Source organism: Cricetulus griseus, assembly GCF_003668045.3.
Source record: "Cricetulus griseus strain 17A/GY chromosome 1 unlocalized genomic scaffold, alternate assembly CriGri-PICRH-1.0 chr1_1, whole genome shotgun sequence".
NCBI lineage: Eukaryota > Metazoa > Chordata > Mammalia > Rodentia > Cricetidae > Cricetulus > Cricetulus griseus.
Genome location: NW_023276807.1, coordinates 23691007 through 23712504, shown reverse-complemented (window position 1 = coordinate 23712504; position 21498 = coordinate 23691007). Strand labels below are relative to the sequence as shown.

The window sequence follows — 21498 nt, the reverse complement described above, 5'->3', positions numbered from 1 at the left end:
ATCTTCAGTCAGCAGGTTTCATTAACTTAATACCAACACATTTGTCCAAGGAAAACCTGAATGTTTTTAAAGTGATTTTTAAAGTACAAGAGGAACACTCATCACACAGTTGTTGGAATGAAAATGTCACTGTTATCCAACCATATGTCACCTTATAAAGGGCCAACTTAAGCTTCCCTAATATCATCAACTTCTTAGGAACCCTCCAAAGTCAAAGAATTCAGTCTTTTTTGGGGAGTGGAGGTGGGATATTGAACTCTTAAGTTCAGTGTGCCAAATATGGAAAATAGAAAGCAGAAACACAATGAAGATTTTTTGATTGAATGGGTCTGTGCAATTAGAATGATGAACACTGTGGTATTCTAAAAGAATGTGAAATATAAATGTGGGTATGTTTTTACAATGTTCACAGTTCTTACAAGGCAAGAAGTAAGTCTATGGTAAAGAGAAAATGAAAATAGCATGTTTCTTCATCTTAGTCTAAGACTAAGAAATAAAAATAAAGCTTGAACAGTACTTTATTAAGTTATACACCTGACTAAGCACATATGGTGTTAATGTGTGAATAAAACAGCTACTCATATATGACAGTATCTGAAAATAAATTTGTGAATACAATGGTAGTTATCTTCATATTGTACTCAAAATCATTATGAAGCAATTTTGTGAATTAAATACTAAGAGGTAAATGAATTTATACACATATATGCATATCTCTCCATAAAACAGATGCATGCTTTGATAATTTCATCATTTTAGTAAAGTTTTTTGTTTTTTTTTCGAGACAGGGTTTCTCTGTGTAGCTTTGGAGCCTATCCTGGCACTCACTCTGGAGACCAGGCTGGCCTCGAACTCACAGAGATCCACCTGCCTCTGCCTCCCGAGTGCTGGGATTAAAAGCATACGCCACCAACGCCCTGCCATTTTAGTAATATTTTAATTAAGTGATGTGATCAAAGAACCTGTTACGTATCATCTTAACAAGGTTTAACAAACAACAGCTAATCCTTTCATAGCAATAATGGAAAATGTGTTCATGTCTTGAAATGTGAGAATAATACACATTGGTTACTCAAAATGTATTTAAGAAGACTTTATTCCATTAGCTCAATATTCATTCTTTTAAGTAAAAATATTTTTTACAAACAGCTGGATTTTTGCTTCAAGCTATGTCTTCCATTTCAGAACAATGAAAAAGGAAATATCAGTTTGCAGAGAACAAGCAAGTGCAGCTTACACCTGTAATAAAGGTGCATTTTGTCCTCTTGTAGATTGAGTCTTTATTAGATACCAAGTCATAACCTGAAACCTCACCTGTCATTGCTACTTCCAACATAAAAAAAAATATCTGATGACGGGCTATGCATTCAAATAAGTCACCCGTGCTAGCTGACCTGCACACAAACTCAACTATATCAGACTGAGATGGAGAGAATTTATATGACATATTTCAAACACTGAACAAGGTTTTATCTATACTTTCTGACAAGCCATTTTTATGAGAATCCGGTTGTTCAAAATACATGTTTTAGTTGTGGTTTGAAATTTTAGTTGTACAGTTTCCACTTTAGTAAGGAAGCCTCTCTTGGATACTACAATTTTATGACAATCTTACTTTATTCCTTGATGAAATTTCTAACCACCTAAGAACAACTGAAGTGTGACCTTAGATAAGAACAATTTTGGTGGACTGTAGGTTTCATCCAATAATATCAAAAGGATATAACAACCGTTTTCAGAAAGATATAAATGGTTTCCGGGTGAATACTGTGTTGTCCTAGGATATGTGACATGGAGAGCTGTGTTTGAGCTGGAGGGAGGCTGGCAGACTCTGGAAAAAGCCCAAGTTATTCCACGTCAAACATTTTGCACAAGATATGTTTGGTTCTTTTTCTTTTCTTTACACAAAATAACTGTCCACTATCCCATTAGCAAAAAAAGTTCTTGCTACAAATCTATGGAGTACAGCTCGATAGATGGATAAAGCCACTCAGAGCAAGACAGGGACACGGTCCCAAGCCTGAGTCCCAAGAGAGTGAACTTATAAAGAGATGACCAAAGTTTTGCAGAGGAGAGTTAATGGAATTCAGCATGGTTTGTTTACGCAAATGGAAAGGAGAATTGGTGAAGAAGTTCAAGCTACAAGTGTAGAGTTGAGAGATCAAGGCTGTTGAGCCTTGGCCATTTTAACAACATGGGATATAATAGAAGGAAAGAATGTAAAAGAATGAAAGAGACTTAGAATGATCATGTTGGAGAAGGACACCAAGAATAGATGGCAGAAAAAAGTAAATGAGATACAAGAAATAATAAGATAAACATCACTAAGATCATTAATGTTAGTGTAGGGACAGCTACATGCTAAGCTCTGAATGAGGTGTGCATTTAAATGGATATACATGTGCATGTGTCTGTGAACTTTTGTGCTGTACAGCCTTTGAAGTACAATTACTACTATCTTATAAATAAAACTGAGGATCATTCAGTAATTAGCAAAATGCCAATGAGAGAAGAATGCTACAGACAGGCCCGGACAGGTTTGCTGAGAACAAACGGGGCCTTCTTTTCTGAAAAGTGACAGGTGTGTGCAGTTGCTCCTTTACTTTTGTAGTGGACACTTGAATGCAAGGCTTCAGCATGCTAGAGGAACACTTTACTCATGACAATAGTTACTGGAACAGGACTTGTTTTTAAACCATGGGACAAAAAATAGAATTGATAACAAAATGTAGTCATACATTTAAAAATTGAGTGATTTAATAGGGTTTAAAGGAATCATGCTCTGAGAGTTTGCAGGATAAAAATGTAGGCAAAAGACATTTAATAAATCTGCTTTGTATAATCTGCTATGGGTATACAATCAATGCATGTATGCAGTAGCTCACCATCTGCAAATGTGTATCTAAATATTTATCTCTGGCTTCAATCACAGCCTGACTTCCTTCACTTAACTCTACTGTGTTAAATTGGACTAAACACACTTCACCTCCAAACTTTGATCTTTAGCCAGACATTTCTATTTTTGCAAATAGTTCCAACTAAAGCTTTAAATCCAAGGTTTTTGGATGTCTGCTTTTTTTTTTTAAATGTGATTGGCTGAAGAGGTGAGAATATACATAGTATTTAAATTCCAAAACAATTTCTTCTGTGATAGCCTTTTACAGGCCTGTAAAGGCTCATTCTCATAGCTACAACATATAAAAAAAAAGTACAATTATAGGCAATTCTAAATGCTAGTATAAGCAAAACATTCAGCAGTCAAAATTAAGTATAGTGTACCACAAAAATATTTAAATGTCCCAGGAGTGGGATGAACAGACAGATGATCACGGCAGCTCTCAGCTGAACTCTCATGGAGCTGAAAAGTATCTCTTTGGCTTTTTTCCCCTTTGCTTTGCCATTTTGTCATAATTGATTTGTTGGCTTTTCTATTTATCTTATTTTATTATTATTCCTTAGGAGCCTGTTTGCTTTCTAATGAAAGACAGAAAGTGTATGGATCCAGATGGGAGGGGCCACATGGAGGAACTGGGAGGAATGGGAAGGGGAAACCTTAATCAGAGTATGTTGTTTGGAAAAAGAAAGAAAAAGAGAGAAAGAGAAGATGAGGTCATCCTTAAAGTGGTTGGGAGCCGAAGACAGTGTCAGCTGTACCTGCTTCCCACCTGTAACAGGTCACAGTGTATTTCACAATGCTTTCTTGTGAAACTGTTCCACCCAATGTCTAGTTTGCTTCAGAGAAACTTAAAAGTCTTGATAATTTCACAGCAGTGTTGTTTTTAGAATTTATTGCATAACTGAAATGTTAGATTTCTGTTTGGAGATTATTAGCTTCCAAAAGTCAAGATTTTGGGGTATTGCCAAGTGTTGAGTATTTGCCTAACAATCCCAAGACCTTGGATTTCATTAAAAGCAGTTAAAAGAAAGAAAGGGAGGGAGGGAGGAGAAAGGAAGGAGGATGAAAGAGCCAGGAGGAAAGGAGGAAAGCAGGGAAATGGAGGAGAAATCATTTACTTGGTGAACTAATTCACCTTAGCAACAAGTCAACTCCGAGCTCCTGCAGTAACTACAGTTAATGTGACGTAGAACACACAGGTCAATGTCCTTGTGACCAGTATCCAACCATTTGCTTAAAAGTTAGTTATGTAACTTAGATTCCTATAAAAATCAACCAAGTACTTTAATCCTAAACAAAGAAATCCACACGTTAGAGGCTGGCATTTTCAGCTGAGCCAAGAAAGAAGGATGGAAGGCATGCATTCATTGTTAGAAACTACCTGGTATTATTCCACACTTCAATTTCTTCCTAACAGACCAATTACTGATTTGTTGTGTTTCTTCTATTGACACTTTCTGAGTCTCCCTAGATGTTGTAATGTGTCCTTCTAAAGGAACAATATCTCTGTGGATCACTAGATTCCAGCTGCATTTCCCTTTCTCCATTTTAACCAATCCTTTGACATTTCTCCTCCTAATTTCAGATTTCAACTCTGTAATAAGGAAATGCCTTTATTTTTACTGATCACTATTCATTTCTTAAGCTAGAACTCAAAGTGTCATGAGTTTATGGACTGAATAAATCAGTAAACTGTACAGGCTTTTTCTCACTAGTGTCTTCCAACATCTACTCTTGGATATTTTGATGCATCTTCCAAACTGTTCTTCTCTCTCTCTCTCTCTCTCTCTCTCTCTCTCTCTCTCTCTCTCTCTCTCTCTCTCTTTCCTTCCTTCTTTCTTTTTGTTATTGAAAGATTTATTTATTTATAATGTTTACAGTGTTCTGTCTGCATGTATGCTTGCAGGCCAGAAGAGGGCACCAGATCTCATTATGGATGGTTGTGAGCAACCATATGGGTGCTGGGAACTGAACTCAGGACCTCTGGAAGAGCAGCCAGTGCTCTTAATCTCTGAGCCATCTCTAGCCAGTCCCCAAAGTATTTTCTAATGGATCTGTAATTCTGAAACTCAAAATCAAATATCCACTGGCCTGGCTTAAGGAGAGACTTTCATAAATAAATCGAAAGTCTTAGTACATTAACAAGTCTTGGTCATATCAATCATAAATTCTCAAGAAGTCTCCAGTTCAAATTTTTGCTTCCTTTTATTTTCCATCCTCTGATTTCCATTCTCCACTCAAGAACAGGAACTTAAACTAATAAGTTATTTTCAAGTTTTATGTTTTTCCTCATATTTTCCCATTTCTAACGTACACCAAGTTCTATCTATTGATTTAGTTCATCAAGGCTGGTCCATTGAATATTTTCAAATTCCAAATGCCCTATTCGTACTTCTGTTTTTACGATGCCTGAGATACATCTGATATTGAACACACTCATTCACCTGTGTTTCCATTCATGCTTTGAAGGATTCTCCAGTCTAATGGACAACTATTCATTATATATATTACTATGATTTTCTAGGTATTTCTGCAGATGGTTCAAAAGAAGCATCAATATGTTTTATCTAAAGGTACCACACCTTTAAAACTAGGAAAACTGCAAATCGTCAATAATTCCAGGTTGTTTTTTTAAATAAACACAGCAAATAAATATAGTTGTAAAAACCAAGAATCTGAGATTATACCTTTATAGAAAATAAGACTTAAAAAAGTTGATATTATTCAATTATCTACACACTCAAATTATTTATACCTTCCCAGTTTTGATTCACTAGAAACATTTAATGTCATCGTAGAAACAAATATCAAAGTTCTAACACGTATGTAAGAATGCATATGCGTTTAGTCCTCAATGGAAATGAGACTGATCATGAAGAAAAACCATGTTTGCTTGTTTAACACCTACAGCAGATCACACAGTGACAGTATTTCATTTCTTCAGCCACTTTTCTCATAGAGTAGTCGATTCATTTTGGTGAGACACTTCAAGCATCACAATGTGTGTCTGTACATTGGCAAGCTAAAGGAGAGGCAGGCCACTCCTGGGTCTACATAAATAGAAAGATAGCAGCACAGCACAACACCGAGCCTACCTGTCTGCATCGGAGGCTGTGCCTTTCCTAGTCTGTTTTTGGATGCTAGATCTTTCAGACTTTCTGGAGTGCCTGCGGGGATGAAATGTTAAAGAAATACAAAATAGATGATGAATAAAGCTACAGTCACATCAAACAATGAAAAAAAAAGAGACATGAACAATGACAACTTAGCTTACCTAAATGGTTTTGTCAGACAATACTTTCACAATTAAAAAATAAATGGATAAAATATGGAAATGAGAATGAATGCTGGGTGGGAGACACAGTGGCTGACAGGAGACAGGAGTAGCTGAAATCGAATTAGTTTAAATAAGTACATCTATCACAATGATTTGGTGGGTACCCTTACTCAGTAACTTAAGTTCAGCCAATGAATTAAAAACAAGTGATGCAATATATGATGAACAATGTTACAACGGTGATGATTAAGTGCTGAAAGACCACACAGGGGTAAGTGACAATTTATTTTGAAGCTTTGTGTTCTGGAGTATTTTTGTTTTCCATCACCAATGTATGAAGAGGAAAAACATGAAGGATGTTGACAGAAGTGAAAGGACTTAATCCAACAACGAGAATTGCTTTTTAATTGATAATAAAGATGCCCAGGTAAGTCGGGAGAAATACAAAAGCTAGCTACACCTGATAAAACAGTGAATAAAGCCTCTAATCTTACTTTCAAAAAGCACACATAACACTTAACATCTGAAAATTAAGATGTTATTTACTCCTAAAAGCAACATACATAGAGAACATGAAAGATAAAGAGGTGTTTATCTTAATGCACCTTACATATACTTATTTAGCCTAAATGTCTGAACTATTATGTGAATAAAATCAGTCTGATGTATAGGCATTCATAATGTATATCTGTATATAAAACTTATGACAGATATATATTTAAGGTGTATAACATGATAAAATGTGTAAGATGAATATAAGACACACATATGTCTAAATAGTTACTACAATTGAATAAGTCAAACATTTTGTAGTTATAACACTACACATTTTGAACACATAATATAAACACTTTTCAAAAAGTTGTAAGACTATGTACTTTTGTGTTATTATTAAATCTTTATAATTTATGCCTATTACACCATCTAAAGAACTTTCTTCAGAAAATATTGTCATGTATCTGTTCTTACTTAGAATTGCAGGCATCTTACATTAAGTGCCTCCTGGACACTAAAAATACGCAGCAAATCACCAGGTCTTCTTTCTCAAGTGCACACACTTTCTTACTCATTTCTCCACCTTCTTCTACTTCTGCCAGCTGTATTCATATCATTTTACTTCTCTAATACAGGTGTGCATTTTATGCTTAAAGAATATACAGCACATGCCTGAATCTAGGGGTCATGTTGACTAGGAACTAATGCTTGTTTATCAAATAAGGGAAACTCCAGAAGCCACAACACAGAATGAAGTGAAGGGTAGGGAAGGGAGAGGTGGAGTAAAAAAGGTTGAAGGGCATGAGATCAAAATAAATACAAGACTTATGGACAGTTTGTCTGTGGTCCCAACAGCTATCAGGACAATGGCCTGGAGGGAAAAATTCCTTTTCTCATCTTTAGGTGAGAAAAAGATGAGAACCGAGTTTCAGGAAGAACAATAGGTTCATTCATCATCTTTTTTTTTCTGTTCATCACATCTTCTGTTCCTTTAACATACTTGTTGAGCATCTTTACGTGTGAGGCACTGTTAGGTGACTGGAGCGTGCCTATGATCTGTTACATAAAACTCTCCGCCTTTAACAACTGATGCTGCCACTAGTGAAAGTCAAAAACAGAACAGCACCAGACAACGTGATCAATAACACAGAGAAGTAAAAATGGGTGAAGAAGTTTGGAAGCTGGGGTGCAATTAGGGGTGAGGGGAAAGTACAGATTTTTAACTGTATGTAGGAAAGGACCTCTGAGATGGTGACATTTGTGTGTGTGTGTGTGTGTGTGTGTGTGTGTGTGTGTGTGTGTGTGTGTGTGTGTGTGTGTGTGTTCGCGCGTGCGCATGCGCGCACACATATTTCTGACGTATATCATATCCCAAGCAAAAGAAGCAAAAAGTGGAAAGTCGTTATGTCGTAAGAGAGGATTTGCTCAAGGTGAGAAAAGCAGTCATCACATCAGGCTTTAAAAGTGATTTGTAAGATGGGAAGAGCAGGGATGCAGCTGCAGGACATGGGAAAACTGTGTATTTTCTGCTGTTGAAAATAAAAAGTTATAGGCACCTACTAGAGATTGCCCAATTTCCTTGTCCTTCATAAAAATGTAGTAAGTTTTCTAGAGTTAATTGAGATTGTACTTCCTCTGTGAATTTCTCCAACTCTTCATTCCCTTCTCATGTCCTACAACTTAATGGTGTCACATAGCAGATTGATTACCATGGTGATATCAGCTAGACTGATATATGATATTTACGAAGACCCTTAGCACTCATCTGGCCTTTCTGATTTTAGTATGTCATCTAATCTGTCCAATCCCTTTAGGTATAGTATTAAATGAGAGTAAGATTTATTTACCAACAAACACATGTATTCTCAGGAATTTATAATGGTAACCAATATGCAGTCAATGTTACATAATGTTACAACCAGTCACAGGTCCACATAGGTCCTTGCCTGTTGTTGTTGCTTTAACCTCTCTGCTAAGGAGGTTTCTTGTTCTCTTTAAAGGCCATTATAATTTTTGTGAAAGAGTCTTCTAATGACACCTACAAGAATAATTCTTGTAACTGCTTGAGAATATCCTCAAACAGAGCAAAATGGGGTACTTTTAATGGCCAAAAGTCACTGTAAAGGAAAAACACTAATGGAAATAGAAAATTCTAATGTCTTTCACAATATTCATAGCTATGGATATTGCCTATTTAATCACACCTATCTATCTTTGATGTAAATAGAGGATTAAGATAGGTAGAATATGTTATTCATATTGTATATAATCAAAATTATTGGTCAGGTGATCATAACATAGGTCACATTGTACATCAATAACCTCAAGGTTCTACTGTCAGATTCTTGGTCTAGTTGGGTTTTCATTGTAACATTACTCATTCAAAATGTGCCTCGCACTTGCTGAATGCTTTGTTTGAGAAATGTTGCTATAATGACAATTTTTTAATGATTAATTGCAGCAACAAATATGGGGCCAGAATATGGGAGTAGGTATCTATAGGTGTTGAGGAGAATGAGAAAGTTTAATCAATATTATTAGAGATAGATCAAGAAGTATTTAATAGATGATAAACACTCAATGTATCTGAAATCTAGAAAAGACTTAAAATCTTCACTGTAGAAATAATGTTTGAGGGAACAGATATGTTAACCTTGATTTAAGCATAATGTAAAAATGTAAACAAAATATATATACAATGTTTATGCCTTTATATATAGTTAAGATTATAAAATGCCATTTGTATATTTTAGTGGAATTTGACAGTCAAATTTTACGCTGAGCAAAATGAAGTAACTGAAAATACAGTTTGCTTTATATCAAATACACAGGTAACAATTCAGTTGTATTGTTTTCTGGGCTTGAGTAAAACAGAAAACTCCAGAAATAAAGCATAATTTCTAATTTATTAATGCTTTATGCATGATGAATTATCAGTTATGTTATGGTAGCATGTTTTATCGTAACAGGGCCATGTGGATCAGGTTCAATCTTGGAGTCTACAGAAGATGAGAATTCAGATACTCCATTTACAACTAGTTAAACTTGCAAATGGAAACAATGCTAGAAAATTTCACGAGACTTAGCCCATGTACCACAGGCCTTAATTAGCTGGTACAACCATCACGTTCTCATGAATTTCAGCTTTATGAAGAATTCTAGTAATCTTTATCACTATTTCATTATTCATAATATTCCCATGGATCAAAAAATACAAATATTTAAAATGCAAAATTTTCCTGGATTTCAGGCTTAATGTTTAATTTGGTCTTATGAATACTCAGAAATATAAAACCCTATAACCATATGGCAGAGATTAAGTTATTTAAAAGCTCTAAAAAGGCACATCCAAATGTAAAGTACATGCTTATTTTATTATTGAACTGAAGCAAAAGCTGTAATTAGAAAACTGGACCTAGCTCTAATCAAATTTGTAATTGTGAAATTCCATTTAAGTATTATTTTATTAACATTAATTTTAGCAGTCACAAAATAAGAAAAATTAACATCTATTTGGGAAATACTTCCCTCTTCTTTTTAAATTTTAATTGATTCAATTACCTGGTATTATGAGCAATAAAGATTTTCTGAAGACATCACAAAACTGTTATATACATGTAATATCTATATATAATTAAATGTTACATATAGTTTACAACAGAATTGTTAAACTGGTAATATTGTTTAATAATATTTGTTATAAATTTGACATAATATTCTATGTCTTGGTTTAAGGGAAAATATAACATATAACTACCAGAGGGTATTTTCATTATATACAATACTGATGGCATAAGAATAAATCTCTGTGTTCAGAATGCTTATGTTGTCTATGGTTATGTTGTTTCAAAGTGAATGCCTAGCTCTACCATCTTACTCATTAATTTGGGAAAAGATAATAAATTCAAGCAAGATTACTAATGGCCATGAAACTAAGTTCCATTCACCCTGTTGGAGGTTGCTGATTTCATGTGTGTTTGTGCAACCATTGCACACACTAAAATTTTAGTGTCTGACACATCTTGTTACCTTTTTGATACACACAGGAAAGTAGGTAGACACTAAATGACAGCACATTTCATTGGTGAGTAGATAGATGTACACTAGTTCTGCCTTCAGGCAGCAACTGATGTGTGAGTCAAAATGGCAAGGATTTTCTGATTCCATCAAAAATAGTCAATAGAGAAAGATAATTTTAAATCAGAATGAATCACTTTATAGGATCACTCAGGTCAGTTTACAGAGAAGTAAAAGATGTGGAGTTAAAAAAGAAACTAGGCAGGAGCTGCTGCAGCTGAAAAACTCAACTGATGCCAAGTCCAGTCGCTGTGGCATTATTTGAGGACTTTTCAGTTTTGTCAAATGTTCTCAGTACTTTCAAAGTATCAGTACAAGTTCCAGTAATTCACAGTACCAGATATACAAATATGAAACCATTCCAATACAAATCTGGGAATTACTAACTTAATAAAACCTCTAAGAGATCTTCACAATTTTAAAGTTAAAAATATTTCCTAAGAGTCCAAACTAGTTTGTTTTTTTATTTTAAATATCACAAGAGCTAGAAGAAAATTTAGACCTAAATAAATACATCTCCATGCTCAATCCAAGTAAGTGTATGGTACCACCTGAGATGGCAGGCAGAATGCCTCTTGTTGATACTGCATTATGCAGACATAGTTCATTTAAAAGTTGCATGCATATATGTCCAGACATTGGTGTCTGCATCCACATTTGTGCTGTGGGGGGAAAGGAGGTGGTAAAGAAATGCTTTATGACTCTGGCAAGACATCTAGTCCCAACTATGTAAATCATCATTGAATTAGGAGTATTTTTGACTACCAATGTTAAAGGTGAACTAATGTCCCTGACCACAGTATTCATTTTACTTAAATCTAATGTCACACTGATTTTGTTTCTACATTGGTAGAATACCCAAAATGATAAAGTAACATTCATGTGAAGTGGTATGTGCGCATTAAGCTTGGTCAAGGGGTTGACATGAATGCATGCAAATCTATTATCAGTTAAAAGTAATTCCTCTCTCATTTTCATGGGCACATACTATTCTTATAGCTGAATAAAATTTATTATAAACTATTTTCTACTTTCCATAGCAATTAATAATATTTGAATTATTTTAAGTCCGTTTCTTATAGTTAACTGTAGGGACTATTTATAAATACATCATTACAGAGCAGCAAAAACGAAGTTCAAATTTTGTAAAGTTCATTTCTGTTCCAAACATCTACCTTGCACCTACATATACAGAAATTAGGGAATCCATATAATGAACTCGTGTTGTTAACTGGAAGTAGTGAAACCTTGTGTATGCTAGGTTCTGAGCTATACTTTTGTGTATTTTCCTTAACAAAATGCCAACTTGAGCATATTTATTGTCATTATAATTTGAGTAAGGTTCAGTTATTACTTTAGATTAAATCACTATTCTGCTTTGGCATACATTCAAAGACTTTTATTCTAAATGGTAATTCTCAATTACTTCACAGCCTGTACCCTGGCTGTCTTAATCACTGACCTGACTTCACCCATTAAAGTACAGTGTACACTGCAACAGAATTTGTTGAATGAGTGTGCAGCAATGCAGATCTATAACTTTCAATTTAATTCTAGAATTATATTATAGTCTTATTTAAAATGACCTTGCTCTCATGTAGACTGGAAGTTTTATTAATTCTTCTAGTTTCATAAATTCAATCCTAGAAATGTAACAGCAGCATGGGGGTTAATGTTGAGTTCTAAATATGTAAATTCAAATCATATTAAGAGGTTAGTGTTTTAGGATTCACCATGTGAAAAGTAAAATGGAACCCTTAGAAAATATCAGTTTATATTCTTTCTCATCATTGTTAGATGATACAATTATGCAATTTAGATGTTCTGTTTACCAAATTGTGGAGATGTCCTGATTGTTCACAAATACAGAAAACAAACATTACTGCTTTGATAAGGCTACAATTACTAAGTGACATAAAAACATAATTAATGCAAAAGAATAAATATGTTCATAAAACTAACTCTGTTGTTTGCTGCCTTTCAGAGTGCATCTGTCTCATAAACATTACGAATAGTTTCACTGAATTTCAACGGAAGAGAAATGCCTCACGCACCCCAAGACTTCTGCGACAATTCATGGAAGAACACTGAAATACTGAACCAATTTGTATGTTTATATTTTAGACATCACAAAACAGAACAGTGGCAATGGAAGGAACATACTTGACACCTGCACGGATCAGCACGGAATGCTTTCAATGCAGAGAGGCTTTGTTTGACAATGTTCTTAGTTGACTGACCCTAGGTCTTGACAATAGTTTAAACACAATACATAAAGTACAAGAACCAGATATCCTTCTTTATGCCATGCTTGAAATATACCCCAAAGCTTACAAATCCTTCTCAGCAAGTATACACAGTAGCAAAGCAAAATAACTGAGATTAAACTAGCAAGTGACGTAACCAGTGATATTTTCTGAGGCACAGTGTTAATATATTCTGATGCACCTAAAATTTTCTTTTCATCCCTATGCAGACCTAAGTGATATATAAATGTTTCTAAAAATTAAAAATTCTTAAACTAAGACATATCAAAACAAATATCTTCACTGGATCCTAACGGTGATTAAAATCCGACATTTTCTATGCCTTCCTCGTTCCCATAAATATTTTGAGGCGCTCTCTCAGACTTGTGAGGAATCACTGGAGGAGTCACATGTCTGACTCTGCTCTTGAATGGAAGCAAGTCATCATCAACATCCCCCTCATTTTCCTTCGTTCTTTGACCTATGAGCTTCTAAAGCCCTTTGTCTGTGAGGATGTGACTAGTACCTGTCATTCTCCGGAGATGCATGCTGGATTTGAATCCTGGGGCTAGGAGGTCGCCTCCTATCTAGGGAGGGGGACCATCTACCCCTGTGTGCCCAGTGAACAAGACAGGAGAAAAACAGGACATTTAGTAACTCTTAACATAAAAGGATATATGGAACAGTAGGACTGGAACAATGCCCCCAAAAGTCAGCATGTTCATTGTTTGCTCTGTAATTTATCAAATAAATTTAGATAAGTTATCATTATATGAGAATGTGAAATCTGAAATCTTCCAAGTGGGTTGAGAAATGTTTGGGAAAATTTGGAACAAGTCTACTAAGTGTTTCATTTTCAGAAATGTGTCTATTTATCTCCATGTCTATGCAAAAACAAACGTGAACGTGGTTAACTTTGGAAAGATGCATGTTTAAGGAAATCACTTATGTTTGTGTAAATTGAATGAGTCACACATACTGACATCAGTCCATGTAATTACAAGTGACAAGATGAAGTATGTAAATTTAATTCAAAGGAACAAGTTATATGTAAGAGAATATAAATGTCACTCAGTGTAGAAACTATGACATGAAAAAATAACTCATAAGAAGGCTACCAATGATGTTTTTAACAAGTTATCTTGTAGGGCCAATTACCAACAAATTAAAGTGGGAAATAGGAATAAAAGAAATGAGATATTGAAAGTTTTGCTAATCTGTATTTACAAAAGTGTCTTCCAGTTAATCAAAGTTTCATTTTATTTCAGCATTTATAATATTTTATGAATAACAACATCAAAAAAGCTTCTTTATTTTTAGTGATTGAGATTCAGGTTGTTTATATCCAAAAAAATCTACTTGAATGATTAATGGAAATAAAACAATGGAACGGGTCAGGCTTGCATGTTTCATATACTAAGTCTGATCTCAATATTATAGCCAGAACATGCCTCTGAGTATTGGCTTTTAAATAAGCATTAGGGGCTAATTTGAAAGAGTTTATAACTATGGAAAAGACATGAATGTAGCAGTTGAATTAGAAAAAAATCTGCATTCATGCTGCTAAACTTGCCTTTTTTGGGTTATTTGACAATTTGAACACAAGAAGCAAAGCTGTCAATGTGTGACTGGTACAGCTGAGATCTGCAGACACTGGATACTGAAAGCCTCCCAGACATCTTCCTTTCGTCAGAACTGGACAAACTCAGCAATATTCAATTGTTCTTTGCATCCGTAAAACAACAGGTCATGAACTGAAGAAAAAAATCTATGTGCCATTTGCTCTTCAATTAGGAAGTGATTGTTATATTTATTAAACATTGAGTTAATTCTAATTACTTAATCATTTTGTTGTTCACAAAAATGGGGAATTCATTCTGAATTAATTTTGCTGAACCTGCTTAACAAATCTTAATTTACTCAATTCCATCAAACCTCCAGTTTCTTTCTGTCTAGTCTCTCTGCTTGACAAATCCTCTGACATTAATTCACTGGAATCACTGGGAACAGGGATTAGAGTGATATAAAATGTAAGTGAGCTACACAAACTCTTTATGTTTTGTATGGTGAGAAAACTATTTATCTGGATAAAACTGTATGTAACTTTTAGAGCAAGGTAAATTTCAGGACATCTATCCCTTCTTTCTCGGAATTTCCAAGTAATGGAAATTTACCCTTTTTGATGACAAGGATTACATTTATAGATTCCAAGTATCCCAGGCAAAGTGCTGGCATATAGTTCTTTTATTTACTTTTGCTTCCTTGGATATCATGGAAATGTTTGAAATTTAGTACAGCTTTATAAAAAGGAAGTCATATCATATGTTACCAAACGCTATCATATTTTAAACGCTAAAGCATAACTTCTTGTTCATGGGTCAGTTTGAGGTAGGAGGAAAGTTGGAGGGTCATATCTAATTTGAAATACCTATAAAAACCTTTAGAAAACATATAGAAGATAAAAAATTAAATCACATGTATTTATTGAATGATAAACGCTAGTGCTACTGTAGATTTTAAAAGTAAGGATTCCGAGTTTAAAATACTGGACAATAGTCTTCAGAAGATGTAACATAGTATTTATCAGCAATATGAAATCTTGGACCTTGTGGTCAATTGCACTCATATTCCAGGTCAAATCCAGTTCTTTCTCCAGTTATTTTACATTGATAAAGTTTCTTCAACTGTAAATGAACCTACAAATATTCCTTTACTCAGAGCATTTCAAGGAGTATAAAAACATATGTGAAAAAGGTCTCATTCTATAGAGACTGGCACTCAGTGAGCTAACAAAAAATGTGATCTACTCAGTAATATGATGGTATATATTCTAACATAATATGATTGTGTATATTCTCATACTATGTTACCTAAAGTAAGAGTTCAAAGACAGGAGGGGTTTCAGGTGTTGCACTAACAGACTCTGCTCTTTGGGTGTAAGCAAAATCTCAGCATAGCCAGTCTATGTGTTTTTAAAAATGTTCCTTTCAACTTGCTAGCTTTGTTTCACAGATCAAATAAAGTATCTATTGTAAGAAACAAGAAAATCATCTATGCCTATAGTATTTCTACCTATGCATACTTGTATTGCAGCATCTGTTGATAACTGGAAACATAAAAATAGATTTAACAGTTTCTTCCAATGTAAAAATTTTAACTTGACAGGATTATGAGTGACCTTGCTTCTGGAGGCGGAATTCCAGTCCTTGTGTTTATTGAAACATAAAAGTAAAGGGAAAATGAAGGAAAATAAAATAATCATGATACATGCAGTGAAAAGCTGTGATGGAAAAAGGTGTACATTTAGAACGAGCAACTGTGAATGCAAACTTTCAAGAGGCAACTTTGAACAAGTACTTAGCATAACAATTTCTCAAAGTCCTTCTTAATATGCTGATATTTAGAATCATCACAAAACCTTGCTTTTCCCACTAACTTTACTGAATACAGTAAGAGCAGAGTCAATTCATACCCATATTTTAGCCCCCAAACTAATGTTTCAATGTCACATATTTGAAAGTTTTAAGTATACTAGCACATTTTTTCTTTCTACTTTTGCAGGAAAAAAATTAAGATCTGTTTCTGCTTGTCTCTCCTATTCTCGTGTACTAAGAAATAAGTCTCAACTTCTAGTTTCAAGTCATAAGATAGTATAGCAATTTTATATTTCAAATATCAAATTGAAGTAAACAAACCTCTTCTTGGTTTTCTTTTTCATATAGCCTACTTAAATTAGCTTCATGTTTTAGAAATTATTAGTACATTTCACAAGGTATTCTAAACTCACCAATGTAGAAGCATATACTTGCTGAGCAAATATTTTATATTATTATTATTGTGGACACAAAAGGCCAGGATTCCCATTTTCTAATAGTCTAGAGTAGACTTCAGCAGACATAACACGGAATTAATAAGCAGTATAAGATCTTGGACTTTGTGGTCAAGTGCACCCTCCAGGTTTAGCTCCTTCTCCAATTATTTCTTTATTGATCTAGGAGTCAGTAAGTATAAAAGGTCCTAGGTTCAATGACCACTTTACAAACAACGAGTACCTAATGTACGGATGGACTAACAAATACATAATGTATTATGGACCTTTGTAATGTGATATAAAGGAATTATACTTAATAGATTTCTACAAGAATTAAATTATTGTTAACATATGGCTTTTTTCTTCTCTAGCAGTAGTATGTAGGGGAAGCTGTAGCCACGCCTTCTTAGGGGCTGGCTACAGGTGTGCCTGACCACGCTTGTGAGGGCGTGGTCAGAGTGACATAGTGTGACTGCATTTGCGCTTTTGGTCTCTCTTTGCTGCTTGCTGTACAGACCGCTACCATGCCGGCTGTCTAGGTTGCTCTGTAAGTAAGGCTTTTCCCTATTAAATACCCTTATATTTCTACCTGACTCTGTATTGGTAATTTCCATCTATAGTAGTATATAGTATAAATATGTGTGGCTTAATGTATAATTAGCAAACATACTTGAATGCATACACAACTCCCATGTGTGCATATTTCTAATCAGAGCAAGACAAAATACCTTAATTATCTATAAGTAGAAGGATATAGAGATATAAATCATTCATACCATAAATAACACATCAAAATCATTTCTGATATCTTTAAATAGAAACCAAAGCAAGTGAATTAACTGAATAATCAAGTATGTATTTTCATTGTGAATTTTCACTACTCATAACCTTCCAAAAGTATTTTTCTAAGCGTGATTTAAACTAAATTTCATGTTTAATTAATACATATATTTTCAATACAAAAGTAAGTTTTATGATGATTTATAAATGTCCTTTCCTTTGGACCTAATTCATGTAACTTCTATCTTCCAAGTTAAAGGATCAGCTACTAGCAATTTAACCATTTCTGAATTCTTCTTTTCTAACCAGGCTGGCTGCAAAGAGCAAACATGCCAGCAAACAAACCTTCATAGCTGCCATGAATTATAGGACCTCATCTTGTAATTTAAGCTTTTATGAGTTGGTGAATTTCTGGCTTCTGTACTAGCAAACTCAATCCTATGGCCACAGACCGCAAACATACTCATTGCATTTATGGTAATAATTTTAGATCACCCACATTTCTACCTCCTTGGATCTAACTCACAACTGGAACCTTATTTAGAGATGAAAGAATAGAGTGTGTCAAGACTATTGTCTTAAATTAAACACAAATTGAAAACACAATGCTATCAGGTGATATTAAATAATACAAATATCTTGTGCTTTCTAACCCTAGAGCTTTATAACATCATGGACTCAAACAGTTTCTAGATAAAGATAGCAGTGGATTAATGGAAATATGACATATAGATTTAGATTTACTTATAGAGTTTTTGTTGTTGGGTTCATTTCTCTCTTTCCTTTTCCTTTAACCCTCCCTTCCTTCATTTCTTTTGAGATAGGGTCTTACTATGTAGCCCTGTTTGGCTTGGAACATATTTTGTAGACCAGGCTGGCCTCAAATTCAACAGATAGGGTATGGACCCCCTGCCTCTGCCTCCCAAGTGCTGTGATTAATGCAAACACCACCATATCTGGCCAGATTTAGTATTCCAAGAAGAATACATACAATTATGTGGTAAACAGCTATGAACAGAAAAGGAAATGAATTAGTGAGGGGAAGAGGGGAATAAATGAAGAAGTATTAGAAAATTTTGACCTAAACTTTTAAGAATGAAGTAACTCTTAGACTGACAACAGAAACAAAAGTTTATCTTTATCTTTGTTGTTGTTGTTTAACCCTGATTTTTCTTTTTTTTAAATTTTAATTAGAAAGAAGATTAATCCCAAGTCCCTCTCCCTCCCCTCCTCCCCTACCCCCCAAGTAGAACCCTACCTATCACATACCCTATCTGCTCCCCAGGGAGGGTGAGGCCTTCTGTAGGGGGTCTTCAAAGTCTGTCATATCCTTTGGGATAGGGCCTAGGCTCACACCCTTGTGTATAGACTCAGGGAGTATACTTGCATGTGGGATGGGCTCCCAGAGTCCAATCCTATGCTAGGGATAAGTACTGATCCACTACAAGGGGCCCCATAGATTTCTAAGGTCTCCTCACAGACACCCACATTCAGGGGGTCTGGATCATTCCCATGCTGGTTTCCCAGCTATCAGTCTGGGAACCAAGAGCTCTCCCTTGTTCAGGTTAGCTATTTCTGTGGGTTTCATGCTCCTGGTATGGACCCCTATGCTCATCCATCCTCCTCCTCTGCAACTGGATTTCAGTTCAGTTCAAGGTTTAGCTGTGGGTGTCTGCTTCTACTTCCACCAGCTACTGGATGAAGGCTATACGATGGCATATGAATTAGTCATCAATCTCATTATTAGGGGAGGGCATTTAAGATAGCCTTCCCTCTGTTGCTTAGTTAGTTGGTGTCCTCATTGTAGCTCTCCATACATTTCCCTAGTGAGTTTATTTTAATCTTAATGGGAGAGTTGCAAAAGAAAACATAATACAGATCACTATTAAACCATATTGGAGAGTGAATGTGGATGGAAAGGACTGAGAGCAGAACTGAAGAAGAATTCAGTTCAGGTAGTTTGCTTTGATGAAATCAACAGCGTTTTCCAGCGTTCTGAATCAGGAACTGGAGAAGTACTTACAAATTAAGGGGCTAGGTAGAAGCTCTGGTTTGCGGTTCTTTTTGTTTGCTTGTGTTGAGAGACAATCCCCTCTTCTAGAACCCACTGGTCCTTAACTGGTCGTGTAGCTGAGGCTGACTTAAAATTCATCACCCATCAGCTCCAGCCAAGGAAGGTCTGTCTGGAATGACAGGCCTATACGACTTCACCTAGGTAGCTACATATCGGACTCATCAAATATGAAGAACACATAGGACTCAAGGAAGAAATAAAGAAGGCTAGCTGGACATTTTAATGTACAGAGTGTCTAGACGTCATTTAGAAATTTGAGTTCAGTTCTCAGGAAAGACAACCTGTTCCTGACTAATCACATGGGAGTATGTTTTCAAAGGCAGCAGAGTAGAATCTTTGAAATAATACAATTTAAGGGGATGTATGAGAAGGCAAAGGGAGAGAAATGTAGTGGCGACTTTTCCTTCTGAATAAACAAGGCAAAGAAGCTTGCAGAAGGGACTTATGTTTACCAGCCATTTAAGAGGAGCTATTTGGGGAGTGGAGATTCAAGAGAATGGATAACACGTGGTGAAATAAGGTTTAACAGTCAGAGCAATAGTGCAGTCCATTAAGGGGTCTATGACACAGCAATTATGTGGAGTGAGGGATGTTTAAAAAATGCAGGTTGCAAGTACAAAACACTTTCATATGCTTGCAGTAAGGTAGTGACTGAGAAGTCAGGTCATAAGAGAATCCATATCCTACAGAAAAAAGTAAGCACCCTCCCATCTCTCCAAGCACCAATGTCTCTGAGTGTATAAGACCCCTGTTCATTATTAAACCCAGTAAAGGAAAAGTTAAGAGCCATCAGGGCAACTTCCACCCAATCAGGGAAGTATAAAACCTGGTTTCGTCAGACAGACAATGTCCAATGGAGAGGCTTCTAACTAGACAGGACCCTCTTTCCAAACTCCTCTATGCAGGACTCTGGGTACTCAAAATGCCCATGAGCCTGGGCTGAGATACCTAAGAGAGAGACAGCACACTGCTTGGCGTTCAAAAGCCTAGTAAATTCTGCTGTTAAGTATTAGGTCTGTTTGACAATTGCACCTTTGTGTTAATATCAATCATACATTGTTTTAAAATTAGGGCAGGTGCTTAAGGACATGGTAGTTGATATAACAAACTGTAAGCAGTAGCAAAGTGAGTCAGAATCTTAGCTCTTCAACTTTAAAACAGTATTTGGGAAGGCTGTGGAAATAACAGTACTATCTTCAGAAAATGAAACTAAATTCTAAGAATGTGTTTGGCATTTCATCATATATGTATATGGGAGTGTGTTGGAAATTATGTGGCAAGGCTTTGAATCAATAAAAGGGAAGAAGAACTGGAAGGCTGCTATGGCTCCCTTGTCCTATGCTCCAAGTTACATGAGAGGCATCCTGCAAAGTGAACGATGATCTCTTTCCATTCTGCTGCACCTGCTTCAGAATGGCTCACATGTATGAACAGCAGGGCTCTGTCTTTAAAACACCACTCACCCACAGCTTGTAACATTTGTGGTTTCCTTGACACACAAACCCTTACTCATTTTCTTAGCAGCCGAGTGACCTCATTAAATAGAATCACTGATGATTCTACCCTCTCCAGATGTCTTAATGAAAATTTCTTTTTACTCAACATACAGGAGTATAGGTTATCAATTCAAATTTATCTAATCCTAAAGGTGGGTGATATTCTCAAACTTCACAACAATCTGTGCAATAATTATGATTAGCATTCATGTCTATAGACTGACCCAGTTTAATGGTGTTATTTGAGAGATTTAAATTAATGGACACACAGATTTGTAAACTCTGTAGCTTCAGTGTCCCAATGGCACATATGTAAGACTTGTGCTTTTCAAGAAAGCAGCCAGAA

General features: G+C 35.4%; 1 protein-coding gene across 41 annotated transcripts in view; it reads right to left on the bottom strand.

Moving 5' to 3' along the window:
• The window catches only part of Rims1 (regulating synaptic membrane exocytosis 1), a 474432-nt gene that overhangs the window by 110939 nt on the left and 341995 nt on the right, over positions 1–21498 (bottom strand). For 18 of the 41 annotated variants that reach the window (XM_035453143.1, XM_035453144.1, XM_035453175.1 and 15 more), the window contains one exon: positions 5992–6063. The exons of 17 other annotated variants lie outside the window; for them this stretch is intronic. In XM_035453143.1, coding sequence (XP_035309034.1) covers positions 5992–6063 — 72 coding nt within the window. Of the gene's footprint in view, positions 1–5991; positions 6064–13517; positions 13602–21498 lie in introns of all 41 variants that reach the window. 6 more of the 41 variants (XM_035453142.1, XM_035453150.1, XM_035453151.1 and 3 more) reach the window with 2 other exon arrangements.